Source organism: Castor canadensis, chromosome 7 (assembly GCF_047511655.1).
Source record: "Castor canadensis chromosome 7, mCasCan1.hap1v2, whole genome shotgun sequence".
Classification (NCBI taxonomy): domain Eukaryota; kingdom Metazoa; phylum Chordata; class Mammalia; order Rodentia; family Castoridae; genus Castor; species Castor canadensis.
Genome location: NC_133392.1, coordinates 27,042,150 through 27,057,449, shown reverse-complemented (window position 1 = coordinate 27,057,449; position 15,300 = coordinate 27,042,150). Strand labels below are relative to the sequence as shown.

At 54.7% G+C, this 15,300-nt stretch overlaps 1 protein-coding gene across 3 annotated transcripts; it reads left to right on the top strand.

The window, feature by feature from the left end:
• Positions 1-16: 16 nt before the first annotated feature.
• On the top strand, positions 17-14,080 carry Trim8 (tripartite motif containing 8). Of its 3 annotated transcripts, none has more exons than XM_020171194.2 (6): positions 17-1,660; positions 10,544-10,639; positions 10,984-11,217; positions 11,902-11,933; positions 12,068-12,183; positions 12,518-14,080. In XM_020171194.2, exons 1-6 carry the CDS (start codon positions 1,091-1,093, stop codon positions 13,123-13,125), a joined length of 1,656 nt encoding a protein of 551 aa, XP_020026783.1. In that variant the 5' UTR covers positions 17-1,090; the 3' UTR covers positions 13,126-14,080. The 3 variants fall into 3 exon arrangements, with proteins under 3 accessions (XP_020026783.1, XP_073934520.1, XP_073934521.1); XM_074078419.1 differs by lacking the exon at positions 17-1,660 and adding an exon at positions 1,686-2,304; XM_074078420.1 differs by lacking the exon at positions 17-1,660 and adding an exon at positions 5,495-6,723.
• The last annotated feature ends 1,220 nt before the right edge of the window (positions 14,081-15,300 follow it).

Genomic DNA, 15,300 nt, shown 5'->3' with positions numbered 1-15,300 from the left:
GGGCCAGGGGGGTGAAGGGGAGGACCGGCGGGGGGAGGGGAGGGCCGGGAGCCGAGCCTCCTGTTCATTAGCAGTTGAGAAAAATTCCTTTCTAGTTTGATCAATCCTTGTTTTCCTGGGCAGAGCCTAGGAGCCCGCCCTGCGCGGAGAGGGAGAGAGGGGTCTCTCCGCGGCGGGGGGGGCGCCCTGAGCGGGTCCTCGGGGGAGCGCCGAAGTAGCGACAAGGGGGTCAGGCCAGAGCACCTCCGGGGCTTCTCCCTCCCTCCCTCTCTTTCTGGTTGCCTTTTTTTCCACTTCTCTCCCTCCCCCTTCCGTTTCTATTTGTGAAGGGAGGAGGAAGGCAGAGGCGGGCTGGTGTCTCTGGCCGGGGACTGGAATTTCATCTGAATGACTGCCCCAGCGCGCACGCAGCGCCCCGGAGTCTGCCCGTCCGTGCCCCGCAGCCGGCGCCCGCACCCGCACCCGCTCGACCAGCGGGGGAACGCCCGCTCCACGGCCCGGGGACAGTCGGCTCGCCTTGTCGGCCCCGTCCGGATCTAGAAACGCTCAGCGCGGCCGCACCAGCTTCTAGGGCCCCTCGGACCTCGGCCCCCAGCCAGGCGAGGGAGGCGCGGCGCCGACGAGCCGGGCGGGAGCCACCATCGCCGAGGCCGTCGCTAAAGGAAGTGTGCGGCTCCCGGGCTTCGTCCGCCGTGGGTCGCACCCGATGTCAGCCGCGGGGCCGAGCGGAGGCCGCGCGCCGACGCTGCCCTAGCCGAGCCGACGAAGAGGCGGCCTCGTATATGGAATTTGGATCCTTGCGCTCTGCTCCAGGGCTGGTTCCCCGGCCGCGGCCCTGGTTTAGTCCACCGCCTCCCGCTAGGCGCTCGGGAGGAGGAGGAGGAGGAGGCGCAACCCGCGGCGCGCGCGGCGTGAGGACCGAGGCTCCCTCCTCTGGGGGGCGGGCACGCGGAAGGCGCTGGTGACTGAGCGACAGTCGGGGCCGCCGGGGGCCGGAGCTCCGAGCTCCTTGGGCCCACAGCTGCACCGGACGAACCCCCAGGGTTGGAGAGTTAGGGAGGCCTGCCTGGGCCCCCTGGCCGCAGCCGCCATGGCGGAGAATTGGAAGAACTGCTTCGAGGAGGAGCTCATCTGCCCCATCTGCCTGCACGTCTTCGTGGAGCCGGTGCAGCTGCCGTGCAAACACAACTTCTGCCGGGGCTGCATCGGCGAGGCGTGGGCCAAGGACAGCGGCCTGGTGCGCTGTCCGGAGTGCAACCAGGCCTACAACCAGAAGCCGGGCCTGGAGAAGAACCTGAAGCTCACCAACATCGTAGAGAAGTTCAATGCCCTGCACGTGGAGAAGCCACCGGCGGCGCTGCACTGCGTGTTCTGCCGCCGCGGCCCCCCACTGCCCGCGCAGAAGGTCTGCCTGCGCTGCGAGGCGCCCTGCTGCCAGTCCCACGTGCAGACGCACCTGCAGCAGCCCTCCACCGCCCGCGGGCACCTCCTGGTGGAGGCGGACGACGTGCGGGCCTGGAGCTGCCCGCAGCACAACGCCTACCGCCTCTACCACTGCGAGGCCGAGCAGGTGGCCGTGTGCCAGTACTGCTGCTACTACAGCGGCGCGCATCAGGGACACTCGGTGTGCGACGTGGAGATCCGGAGGAATGAGATCCGGGCAAGTACCCTGCACGCACTTACACACTCCCTCCCGCCTGGGGACCACCCATCCCGACAGGCTGACTCTTGTGGCCCTTTTCCAAACTCTTCTCTGAAAGTTTTGGGGCAGGGACCTGGTATGAAGGGCCCCAGATCGCTGCTGGATGCATTCTCACACCTGTGCTCTTAGGGTCCATTTTGCGAGTCCTTTATAGAATTGGGGTGGGGAGGCTGTCAGAGGTACAGTTTGGGTGTTGCTTTTCTGTTTAAAGCAGATCCCTCCCCCAGCGTTGTTACTGTGAGCCCTACGGGAAGTCACCAAGGCAGTGACCCCGGTCCTGCTTCTCCAGCTGCTGTTTATGTAATGAGTGTCCTGGTGCCGCTGCTGTGGCTGACATGATCCATGATGTTGGCATACCAATGAGGAAGTAAACAAAAGCAGCCATGTTAGTTTTAAGCTCTATTGGAAACACACTGGAGGTGGGGGGGAGCTTCCGGAGGGAAAGCAGAACTCCCCTATCTATCTGGGCAAGGCCTGGACAGCCAGAGGAGTCACCCAACCGTGTCTCAGCTCTGCGGCTTAGTCCCAGCAAGACGCTCGCCATGTGAGAGGCTGCCCCTGTGTCTGTGTATTTTGTCCGTCCTGCATGAACAAACCTTAAAGTATGTATCTTCCTCACCCTGGGCTCTTTCCTCCCAGCCCAGCCCTCCAGCACAGCCCTCCCACATTTGGGAAGGGGAGGTGGAGGACGGAAAAAGAATCCTGTGGGTTTAAGGTTGAGCCGCCTTGAAATCTGGTTTCAGGCAGCTGGCTCCCCTGGGCTGCCGGCTGGGTGATTACAGAACCGCACCCCCTCCCATTGTATACACCCTGCAGCAGCGGCCAATGTCAAAACCTCCCTCCCCCCCCTCAGGCCTCTGGGCCTGGCTTGGGAGCTGAACTGAGGCATACTTCCATCCCCTTCAGTGGAGGGGGCTCCTCCTAGGTCCCTCCCCAGTCCCCTGGCTCTCAGGATTGACTCACCAAAAGGAAAGGGTTGGCCTAAGACTGACTGAGTCCTCTCGGAAGTTCCAGCTTGGGGCCTGGGTGTGATAATCATGGGGGTGAGGTTGGCTTTAGTAGGACTTGGGAGTGTTTATGGGTGGGGGCCCCTGGAGGCTAGTGAGGCCAATAGGGTATGAGGAAGCTCTGAGCAGGACATGATTGTAGATGGGGGCTGTTTCCTGTGGGGGGGGGAGCAGAATGAGTCACTGTTTAGCAATTAAAAAACATACATATACAACCAACAAAAGGCAGGAGGGCCACCGCAGGCCCAGGCGAGGATAACAAAATTTGCAGTATAATTAGTTTGCAATCTGATGGGCTAGCTCTGGGTTTTTGTGCCAGGATAGGCCTCTGGTTTCTTAAAGGAAGTGGGGGGGATGTGGAGAGAGGGGCCACTTCCCCCCCCACACACACACCAAGGTTGAAAAAGACCAGGACAAGGGAAGTGAAGGAGCCTAAGAAGCCCTGGTGTCCTCTACCCTCAAACCAGGGCAGGCACAGCCCACATTTTCCCCAGTGTTGGGAGCTGCTGCTATCAATAGAGATGGCAGGGGAGGAGGCTGGGATAAGTGAAGAGGCTGGAGGAAGGAGGACTGTCCAGTTCTCTGTCATGGGATTGGCAGTGGGAAGTGGGTGGAGGAGAAGGAAGGTGATGTGGCTGAGAGGAACAGGAGGGGACAGCACCCAAGGGTGTTCCTGCACCCTTGAGTCTGTTCTCAAGTGGGGTCAGTCTGAGTGCCAGGGATGTCTTAGTTGGGGTGGGGAGAAAACTTTATTATACATGACTGGGTCATAGGAACATATACTTAGGTGTGTGTCTATATGTGCCCTCATAAGGACCTGTCTCCTGCCTGTAGCGTTGAGGGGTTAGAGGGTGGCGCTTTCTTACAGGGTATACCCTTGGTTTTCTGCCAGCAGGCCCCTGGTCTCCAGACTTTAAGATGGGATGGAAGCAGGCACTGAACTTTGTCAGCAACTCTGAGAGAGAGAGAGAGAGAGAGAGAGAGAGAGAGAGAGTGTGTGTGTGTGTGTGTGTGTGTAAGCTCAGAAGTAGTGGGTTGCATTAGAGCCAGATGTGCAGTTTTGTGCACTCAGCATCTGTGCCTAGCAGCAGCAGCAGCCTGAGTCTCATACTCCTCGAGGCTCCCTAACCTCCATTCTTCTTGGTGCCCCAGTGTACTGGGGTTGGAAACTCTTGAATAGTCCAGTGTCACTCAAGTGTGATTTTGACTTATTGAATGTGGGGGAATAGGGGTCTGCCCTCTGGGGAGGGGGTGAACCATGGGGAAGCTGAAAGGAAGAACCTTGCTGGCTCTCTCTCCTCCCTCTTCTCTTCTCTCTCTCTCTCTCTCTCTCACTCCCTCCCTCTTACCCTTTCTCCCTCTAGGCCAAATGGGGGGGACCTTTGCCTTGGCCCCTTTTGCCTTGCTGGAGGGCGTCTGTCTTAAAGGGCCTTTGCTGGTACCACCCAGAATTTAGGGGCAAAGGCACAGAGACCTGGCATATGCCTAAAAATCTAGGCTATTTCTCGCACTTCCTCTCTTGTCCTCCTAGAGAGGCTCTGAGGTGCCACATCAGTTGGCTAGAAATAGGAAATCCTGATTAACCTTCCCCTGGTGTCCCTACCCTCACGTGCTCATAAGTACCCACTTGTGCACTTGAGCTGGAGTGGGGTTCAGGGACAGGAGCAAGGCCTCTACCCAGCCTGAGAAACTGTTCAGGTCAGGTAGTTGCCCCGCTTTGCCCTTGGGAAGCCAATGTGTTGGCCACATTGCCTGAGGCTTGGGTGCCCACCTGATGGGCCTCAAGATTGTTCTCTGGGACTTGTCTCTACCCTCAGTATTCTTTCCCATGGGACTATGGTGGGCGGGGAAGGGGGGCAGGGCTAAGGGCCCAGGATTGGAACATCCAAGTGGAGTACAGGTCTAGCAGCCTTGGGTGAACAAGCCCCCTTCCAGCCCCCAGGTTCAGAGGTCCATCTGAGTAGCCAGGGAATGAGGGGGAGTTGGGAGCACCCTTGTGACTTCCGTCAACATAGAAAGGACCCAAGCGAGGGCCTGGTTTTTGTGTGTGTGTGTTCAACTGTGTCTGTTTGCGCTTGTGACCCCAGGTCAAGGCTGGAAGTGTTGCCGGGACCCTGTTCTTGCATCCTTCCAGATACAGAGATGAGAAGTGTTGTCTGGAGAGCAGATCCCACTGCTCCCACCAGTTGGGGGTTTGCAGCTACCTGGGGTGAGGGCACCCTGCTCATGTTGTCTGTGCTAGAGAAAAGTGCACTGGGACCCTGGAGGGAGTCCTAAGACTCTGCTTGTGTGTCCCTCTCTGGGAGGTGGCTCTGGGAGGGAAGGCCGGGGACACAGCTAGGCTGGGGCTGCAGCCCGACATAGGCAATGCAGACCCACTGCTCCCTCTGCCCACAGCAGACTGGGGAGGCCATGGGTGCGGGGGCGGGAGTATGTACTGCCCTCTCCCTGATCATCCTGATCTCAGCCTTCCTCCCTGGGCCATAAGAGGAGCCTCAGGCAGAGGCCCAGCACCGCCTCCCCATCTCTACCCCAGGATCCTGCTGACACAGCAGGGTGCCTGTCATGCACGCCCTATTGATTACTCTGCCTCCTGCAGCCCTGGGTGCTGTGCATCCATGTCTGCAGAGGTGTGTGTGTCTGGGATGTATGCCTCACATGGAACTCAGTTTTATGTCTCACATAGGTATCTCTTGAAAGGACTTGTGTCTGACTGACTTAATCACATTACATAGTTTTGTGTGTGACTGGGGGTGTGGGGTCAGGAAGGTATGGTGGGGGGGGGTGTGTGACAGAGAGAGGTGTCTCTGTGCCATGTTGGCTGCGTACCTGCGTTGAACTTGCTGTGTACTTCACTGTTGCTCTGACTGTGCTTACTCAGGTAATGGGGTGACTGTGAGTCTGCCAGGTGGCTTGCGACTTTCTCACCTGGTGAGGGTATTGAGGAAAGGCGGTAAAGATGGGAGTCACCCTAGTTTGAGCTCTTGCCTGTGGTGGGTGTTGAGGAGGTAGGAGCACCAACAGATCCTGCAGAGCTGTGGGGGAGGGGGCAGCATGGGTGGGCACAGGAAGCCTGACTTGGGCCTCTGCCCTGGACTGAGCCAGCAGGCCTGGCTGGCCTCATCCCTGGCTCAGGGAAAGCCTTCCTCCTTGACTGGCCTGGCATTCAGACCCAGACAAAGGGGGGCTTTCTCTCTCGCCTCTTTGTTCTGCTGCCCCAGAGCGCTGCTCTCTGCATGGCAAAAGCTAATTCCACTCTGCTGCTGGGAAGCCCTCTCTTGGCCTACCGAGCTTGGGCTTGCCTGCAAGGTGCTGGCTTACCTTGCCCTGGCTTCTACCCCTTCTGTTTCTGGATCTGGTTTCCCCAGCTTGGGATTTACATGATTGCCAGAGAGGCAGGGATAGGGGACTTTTTGGAGAAAAGGGGAGAGTGCTTTGGGCTGGGGGCTTAAGTGGAGGAATGAGGGGAGGCCCTGGCAGCTGGGGAAAAAGTTAAGATGGGGGAACTTTGAGTTGGGCTGGAGCCAGAGCTAGAACTGACATGAGAAACATCTAACAGCCCCCTGACCTCCTTCCTGCCACCATGGGGCTGCTGGAGCCAGCCTCAGCCTTGCCTGCAAACCAAGAACCTGTCTCTTCCCCAGCCCTTGCCTGTTCAGTCCTGACCTTGCTTCTCTTCAAGGTTGACTTGAGGCTTTTATTATTATTATTTATTAACTTTTATACAGCTTAGAATCCCCAGGCCTCACCTGTCTGCCCAGTTCAGCAGTCTGGCAGCAAAATGCCAGCAGGGCCTGGCCAGCCAGGCTCTAGAGGCACCTGAGGCTTTCTAGGAGCTAGAAGGTAAAAGCTTAGGACTCTCCTATCCCCCCACTCTAGGCACAGAAGGAGCAACTCAAGGCAGACTCAGGGGCAGAGTGCCCTGGGTGGGGCCTTGAGGCATGTGACTAGAGTGCCTCACAGAACCCGGAGCAAACCCCAGAAGACAGGAGGCCCTGAGGGGCAGAGACTGGGGTGAGCAGGTCCCACACTGCGTTCCTCCTCCTCCGGAAGCCTGGTCCCTCCAGGACTTCTAGACCATGGTTCCCACCTCCATACAGTTGAAGTGTGTCACAGTCCAGGTGGCTCTTGGTGGGCTGGGAGAAGTTTGTAAAGTCTTCCCACCCCCGCACTGGGAGGCCTTGTTCTGATCCAACCAAAGTGAGAGATGTGATTTCCTGGGGAAGCAGGTGGGGGATTGGGATGGAAAGGAAGCTACTGGGGTAAGGAGAGACACAGGCCTTGCTTCCTAAGCAAGGTCCTTCAGTATCTCCCTAGCCTGATGGTTTCCTTTTGTAGAATTGGGGTGAGAGTAATGGAGGGGTAACAGCTGAGTATCCTGGTCCTTGCGGTAAAGTGATAGATCCCTTCTCCCAGGGTCTATAACAGGATTAAGATCACCTGGTCCTGAGGGAAGGCAAGCCCTGAAAGCCTGAGCTGGCCATCGTGGGTCCCCTCCTATTCCTGATGGGCCAGCAACCTCCTCTGGCCAGCTTTCTTCCCCCTTTCCCCCTCTCGGCCTCTAGGACCTTGATGGCTCTGAGGTGGGAGAGAGGAGAGACCCAGCCACCTGCTAGGGTCACTGCCTTTGCTAAACTCCCTCCTTTTCCAGGGGGGTCTCAGGGTAGAAGTGCCTACAGAGAAAATACAAGTCTAGAAGAGGGAAGGGGCTGAGCTCCACCCCCAGAACTGGGCAGGAGGTGAGTCAGCCATGAACCCCTGGAGGGCTTCAGTGGGGTCCTTGAGGGTTGAATCCTGACAGCCCCGTTCCTGGCATTTTGAAGGGAGCTGCTCTGGGAACCTGAAAGGAAAGTGCAACTTTCCTCCCCACCCCTGGGACTCAGCCTTCCATCCTTCTAATCTGTTCCTGATGGGTTTGATCATCCAGAAGTAATTGAGCAGGGAGACTGTGGTGCAACATGTGTAGATGTCAGATGTCCTGGGCCCTGGGATGAAAGGAGTGCCCTGGACCCTGAGGTGCACCTGGAGGGTCCTAAGTGTGGGTGTAGGGCAGCGGCAGACGAGTTTGAGGGACATTTGTTACAGGGGAGGCAAGCAGGCCTCATGTTTCTCTAGGACTGTCCTAGCCACTGTGCCTTTATGGCAGACTCCCTCCATTGTCTAGGACCTCTACTCGGTCCAGCCTTCACTGTGCAGGGGTTAGGTCCAAGTGTAAGTGCATGAGGGGGCCTTAGGGCCCAACTGGAATGTGTGCACCTCCTTCCTATACCCACCCAAGCTGTGTTTATTACTGGCCTGACCCTTAGACTGGCACAGATCCCTGTATATGTTGAGCCAAGAGGTCAGGACCTGATGGAAAGGCAGCGCTCTGATGGAAAGGTCAGTGAAAGATGGAGCCAGCTGGGGGAGGGCCCCAGGCTTTCCCAGCTTGGAAGGAGAGTCTTATCCCACCCTACCTCCTCCTGGCTCCAGCATCCTGATTCTTTATTTCTGGGATAGCTACCCACACAAAACAGGGTCTGACTGAAGGTGCTTGCTGGCATTGGATTCCCTGTAAGTAAAATGGGATGAGAGAGTGAGGAAGAAATTGTTGACAACTTATCTTTGGGAAGCCATCAGGCTGGGAGAGGGGTCAGGGGTCAAACTCAAAGGTCACTCCAAGCCCCCACAGGGAAAGAAAAAAAACCAGTCCTTGCCGAATGGACACTTTCTATGTGTCTCTATAATTACGTAGAGCTGCTTGGTAAATCTTACTTTGTGTGCAGGACCCCTGGGTTTATTCAGTAAATGTGTTATACGGCTGTTAGGCCTGACTATAAAGGGAAGTGGATAAGGATAGCAGCAAAGCTATCCTTGAGGTTTTTTGTTGTTTTTTTTTTTCCCCCAGTACTGGGGCTTGAACTCAGAGCCTTCACCTTGAGCCACTCCACCAGCCCAGTTTTTTTGTGTGATAGGGTTTTTCGAGATAGGGTCTCTTGCCAGGGCTGGCTCTGAACCTCGATCCTCCTGATCTCTGCCTCCTGAGTAGCTAAGATTACAGGTTTGAGCCACAGGCTCAAATTCTTTATCTCCTATTTCTCTAACTCTCTTCTCCCCCCTCATCAAATACACTTCTTGAAACAGGGCCTCTCCCTTGATCAAGAACTCTCAATGATTCCCTCCTTTTAAATACTTCTTAGTATAGCAATGAAGACCCTTTTACACATGAGTTCCAGCCTTCTAGTGTGGAATTTTTGGCTGGGCCAGAGGGTCTGGGTGACCTTGGAAAGTTATTGAATTCTGCTCACCTCCAAGGTGGTGGTCCCCAGGGCACTTCACCTCCCTGCACTCTGTTGATGTTTTTCTGCAGCCCATGGTGTCTTCTATCTTCCTTTGTCTAGCCTTGAAGGCCCAACTCTGGAAAACTTTCCATGACCCCAGCACACACTGAGTTTGTGCTGACCCCTCTCTATCCTAGCCATATAGTGGGACTATCAAATTCTGCCTTCCTTCTATAACTGTGCTGTCCTGTATGGTGACCACTAGTCACATAGGGCTATTTAAATGGAAGTGGCCCACACTTTAAATGTGGTGGTACACACCTGTAATCTCAGCAGTTGGGCAGTGGCGGTAGAAAGATCAGCAGTTGGAGGCCAGCCTGGGCTACATAGCCAGACCCTGTCTCAAGTAAACAAACTAAACTCAGCCTCAGTTCCTCAGTTACACCACCTCATTGCAAGTGCTCAATAGCTACATGTAGCTACTATTGGACACTACTAATACCAAATGTTGCCATCGTCAGAAAGCTCTTTTTGACAGCTCTATTTTAGAGTCCTCTCCCTACCTCCTCCTGCCCAGGGCTGGGGATGGAACACCATCCCCAGGCAAGGACTCTGCTACCAAACTACATCCACAGTCCCTATTCTAGTGCTTTATAATAGTCTCACACAGCATGGTCTGATCTCTGCAAGACTCAGGCCTCTGAGCTTTAAGGGCTGCCAGAATGGCTCAAGTAGGCGCCTGCCTAGCAAGTGTGTGAGACCCTGAGTTCAATCCTCAGTACCACCAAAAAATAAAAATAACTTCATCTGGCAGTAGTTTGGCTTCAGGTTTTAGGAGAGCCTGGGTCTCACCAAGGTGCTGAGGGAGTTAGGACTGGAGGCCTAGCTTTCAGCCTCAAGAGCAGGGGAAGAGGTGACTGGCTCACTGCCCTCTAATGTAAGGAAACTATAAAGTGAGATCTTAACTGGACCAGAGAACCTATATGACCTTGAATGGTTATTGGACCCTCTGCATCGCACTGTACTCCTTTATCTCTAAGATTTTGCTCCCCAGGGAGAGGTATCCTGGCTAGGATAAGAACAGACCCTACAGCCAGGCACTAGTGGCTCATGCCTATCACCCTAGCTACTCAGGAGACAGAGATCAGGAGGATCACAGCTCGAAGCCAGCCCAGGCAAATAGTTCGTGAGATCCTATCTCGAAAACCCATCACTAAAAAGGGCAAGAACAGACCCTTTAGCCCGATCATCTGAGTTTGTTCTGCTTATTGGCGGTATGATTTTGGACAAATTACTTAAACTCTCTGGGCCTCAGTTTCCTCTTCTGTGAGGAACCTCTGTAGCATTGCTGGGATAAGTCTGTGTTGGAAAGTGCTAGAACACAGGCTGGTTGGTAGCTTTGAGAAGGTCCTAGGGTTGCCTAAGGGCCAGAGTGGGGCTGGTGGCAGAGGTTTTAGGTCATCTAGGTGGAAGGACCTCCAGGATAAGTCTTGTCATGTAGAGGGAAGGAGGCCACCCTTGGTAAGATTGGAGAATATTCCCTTCTGACACTCCTACCCCACCTGTCCCTGCAGAAGATGCTGATGAAGCAGCAGGACCGGCTGGAGGAGCGAGAGCAGGACATCGAGGACCAGCTATACAAGCTCGAGTCAGACAAGCGTCTGGTGGAGGTAGTGGAGCCTGAGCCTGGGGGCAGTGGGGCGGGGGGAGGGGGAGTTTGGAGGGGGGTGTGGAGAGATGGTGGGGGTAACCGGGCTTCGGGCAACTTCCTTCTGAAGGGTCTGTTGGGTGGCTCTATGCCAGAGCCCTCTGTCAGTCACTCAGTGAACTGTCAGAGGATGAGCCTCACTGGTAGGGGTGGTTGGCACAGACCCAGTGCTGCCAGTGGGGAACTTGCCCACGGAGCCAGTGGGCTCTGGGTCCCAGACTCCAGCATCTGGGAGGGGACGGGGTAGAAGCAGCAGCCCAAGGTCCCAATGCTCACCTGCTTACCCTCTCTTATCCCCTACCCAAGGAGAAAGTGAGCCAGCTGAAGGAGGAAGTGCGGCTGCAGTATGAGAAGCTGCACCAGCTGCTGGATGAGGACCTGCGACAAACAGTGGAGGTCCTGGACAAGGCCCAGGCCAAGTTCTGCAGTGAGAACGCGGCGCAGGCGCTGCACCTCGGGGAGCGCATGCAAGAGGCCAAGAAGCTGCTGGGCTCCCTGCAGTTGCTCTTTGATAAAACAGAAGATGTCAGCTTCATGAAGGTAGGCTCGCAGGGCCGGAGGCCACTCTGCAAATCTCTGCTCCCCAACCAGTCCCCCAGAGCACACTCACATATGCTCTTGACTTTGGAGCCATCCTGCACGGGTTTGAATCTGCCCACCTTCTCATCCTAACGTTGTGATGTTGGACAAGTCAAATCCTTCTGAGCCTTATTCCCTCACCTATTAAATGGAGCTAATAATAGTTATCCTCTGCTTATTATTCCAAACTTTTTAAAACTCTGAAAGCTAACAGAAACAGAAATGGCAACTCATTCAATAGCAAAAATTGACCAGAACTGATGTCAGGCAGTTCATGATCTTTTTGTATCTCAGTTGGTAAGAAAATTTATAAACATGTTGCTGCAGAAATGTGGTGTCTTGCTGGGATGATATGTATGGTATAGGTAACATAGTTCCCTTCTAAAATCTAGAACATTCCAAATTCCAAAGCACATCTGGCCTAGCAACTTTAGATAAAAGGTCTAAGGGTCTATAGACCCACCCTCCCCCCAGGTAGCCCAGGTAGCTGTGTAAATAAAATAATGGATACATAGAAAGCACTTACAGAGGACTCAATAAATTCAGCTGTTTGCCCACCCAAGGGTTGACTCTGCCTGCAGAGAAGAGAATGGAGCAGCTTTTGTCTTGCCTTTTCCACTGACTGACCATTTTCTCTCCCTCCAGAACACCAAGTCTGTGAAAATCCTAATGGACAGGTGAGCAGGTGGTCCCCCGCCCTCAAGGAAATGTATCTGGAGGACGGCAGGGAGGGCCAGGCCCATGGAGGGAGGTAGGGCGGGCTCACTGGTGATACCTCCTCACAGCAGATGCCCCCGTCCACTGCCCCCAGGACCCAGACCTGCACGGGTAGCAGCCTTTCTCCCCCTAAGATCGGCCACCTGAACTCCAAGCTCTTCCTGAACGAAGTGGCAAAGAAGGAGAAGCAGTTACGGAAGATGCTAGAAGGTGAGGGTGGGGTCCACCACTGAAGGGAGAGAGCCCTTTGGGGAGGGGTAAATGCCAGAACCTTCCCTCTGAGAGGCGACGTGACCTACCTAGATGACTGGTATACTGATTTTGCCACTTCTAGCCATGGACCATGGCAAGTGGCTTTACTACCCAAGCCTCAGTTTCTTCAGCTGTAATAACAGAGTAATAGTTTCTACCGCCTAATGGAGAAGTAAGCGCTGACCAAGATGTCGTATGTTGGTCCCATGGAGATGCAAGGTCCCCTGGGGAAGGGAGACCTGGGTAGCTTGGGCTGGGAGCTTTGACAACTTTTGCCCCAAACTTTTCACAGGCCCGTTCAGCACACCAGTGCCCTTCCTGCAGAGTGTCCCCTTGTACCCATGTGGCGTGAACAGCTCTGGGGCAGAAAAGCGCAAGCATTCAACGGCCTTCCCTGAGGCCAGTTTCCTGGAGACATCATCGGGCCCTGTGGGCAGCCAGTACGGGGCAGCGGGCACAGCCAGCGGCGAGGGCCAGTCTGGGCAGCCTCTGGGGCCCTGCAGCTCCACGCAGCACTTGGTGGCCCTGCCGGGCGGCGCCCAACCAGTGCACTCAAGTCCTGTGTTTCCCCCATCGCAGTACCCCAATGGCTCTGCCGCCCAGCAGCCCATGCTCCCCCAGTATGGCGGCCGCAAGATTCTCGTCTGTTCTGTGGACAACTGTTACTGTTCTTCCGTGGCCAACCATGGCGGCCACCAGCCCTACCCCCGCTCCGGCCACTTCCCCTGGACAGTGCCCTCACAGGAGTACTCACACCCTCTCCCGCCCACACCCTCCGTCCCCCAGTCCCTTCCTGGCCTGGCAGTCAGAGACTGGCTCGATGCTTCCCAGCAGCCTGGCCACCAGGATTTCTACAGGGTGTATGGGCAGCCGTCCACCAAACACTACGTGACGAGCTAACGCCAGGCAGGACCCTTCCCCCAGCCCCAGCGGCTAGGGTTATGCATCCAGAGACCTGCCCTTGCACCTTCCTGCCTCTCCCTTCTCACTCCGCTCCCCCAGGGCTTTTCCTTTTGGATTTTGTTTTTGTTTGAAGCTTTGTTTTTGATTTTCTTCTTTTTTTTTTTTTTTTTTAATTATGAATCTCCTGGACGTGGAGGTGCCAGTGGGAGCTGACCTGGGTAGGGGCCACAGGTGGCCCTGGAGTTGGGAAAGTGTCTCAAGGCACTTAAGTTCTCTCTCTCCTTTTTTTTTTTTTTTTTTCTACTACTTCCTCTTTATAACCTCAGTTGCTGGAATGGGCTTCAGTTTCCCCTGAAGCCTTGGAGACTCCAACCCTCCTCACTGGCCCAGGAGGAAGGACCAGTGCCCACTGGCCAGTCTCTCCTCCCTCTTGTTTTTCTGTTGGGCAGTTTTGATCACTGATGGAGTAAGGAATGACCTATAGATTGTGGGACTTTTTTTTTTTTTTAAGCCAAGAATAATTTCTCCTGCTTCCTTCTCCTCACCATCCTCCCAGACGGAGTTCAAAGGCCACTTCTCAAGCAGCTTTTGGCACCTTCAGCTTCAGAGTGGAATCTTTCAAAGACAGGTGCCCTGTGTCCAGGAAAAGGAGGAAAGGAACTTTGCCAATGATAGTGACCACAGCAAAAGCAAATAATAATATTAATAATAAAGAGAAATAAAAGAAATAATAAAATAAAAAACAATAGCACAGCCCTTGTTGAGGTCAGTGGAGGAGGAGGGGCTGCCTGAGTTGGGTCCTTGTCTGGATTTTGACACAGCAACTTCCTGTAGTGAGCACTTTGTATGAATTGTGGACTTCCTGTTCTCAAGGCGCAGGTATTTATTCTGTAATCTGTCTAGAGCACACACTGAAATCCAACCTTCTAATAAACATGATGGCGCAGTCCCACTCCCTGCCTCGCCTCTTAGCCCCCTCCCTCCAACACCCGCAGGCTTGGGGTCTTCAGGCATTGGTGTGAGAAGGGACCCTCTAAAGACAAGCTCCTTCCTTGACTCTGCACTCCTGGGTCAAGACTAATCCAGGCCTGTGAATGCCAATTCCTTAGGCATTGACTGACTGTATCTGCTCTTGACCTCAGGTTCATTTGACAAATACTTGCTGAAGGTCTCCCAGGCCCAGCTCCATGCTCCATGGGCCAGGCATCACTTTGAGATTCTGCCATTGTGCTTTTAGCTAGGACAGAAGGAGAAACATGTTCCTGTGAGTCTTGTGAAGTTTACCTCCTTCCAGCCACAAAGACTTGGTGAGCACATGCCATGTCCCAGGCACTGTCCAGGGCTACAGTGCAGAGGCAGAACAGTCCCTGTCCCTTAGGACTTAATGCAGCTGGGGTGGGGGGGACGATATAGGGCCCAGGGAAGCCATTCAGCTCTGCTTCCTTCGGTGACAGAGCTTTGATCCTGGAAGGAACAGAGGTGGGAAAGCAAGATGAAAACTACAGCCCTCCACCCCCTTTGGCAGTTTCTCAGTCTTAAGCATGACTTGGGAATCCAGTTTCAACTCAGTGAAAATTGCTGAGAGCCCAGGAATTTACATCCTAAGTCTGGTGATTATGATGCACTCCTGAATATGAGACGTGCTGCCATTAGGGGCTGGCCAGGGTTCTGCCTGCTGCAGGTCACAGGCACTCTTGGGGAACAAGTGGCAGATGGGGCTGGGACACCCCAAGGCTCTCCTCTATAGAGATCCTGATCTTTGTTCAAGATAGTCTCACTATGTAGCCCAGGCTGACCTCAAACTCATAATCCTCCTGCCTCAGCCTTCTGTGTGCTTAAGTGAACCCAAGTCCTCTTGCCATTACTAGTAGGGGGTGATACCTCTGTAGGTACCTAATTCTCTTTCTCTTTTCTTGAAAAGTTTGAGAGGATTCAGGGAACCTGTGAATTAAGTACCTTACCAGTTGTCAAAGCCTCACTGATCCCTAGTCACCCTCCTCAGTGATTTACTTCAGGGAGAAATGATCATGCTTTGTCCCTGGCCTGTTGGGCTGGTCTGATCAAAGTGGAAGTCTTCCTGAGTGCGCCCACCTCCTGTCCTGCAGAAGATGATTCTTGCTGGGAGGTTGGACCCTTGTTTCACTGCCCCTCTTCCCCAGGCTAGCAGGGAAC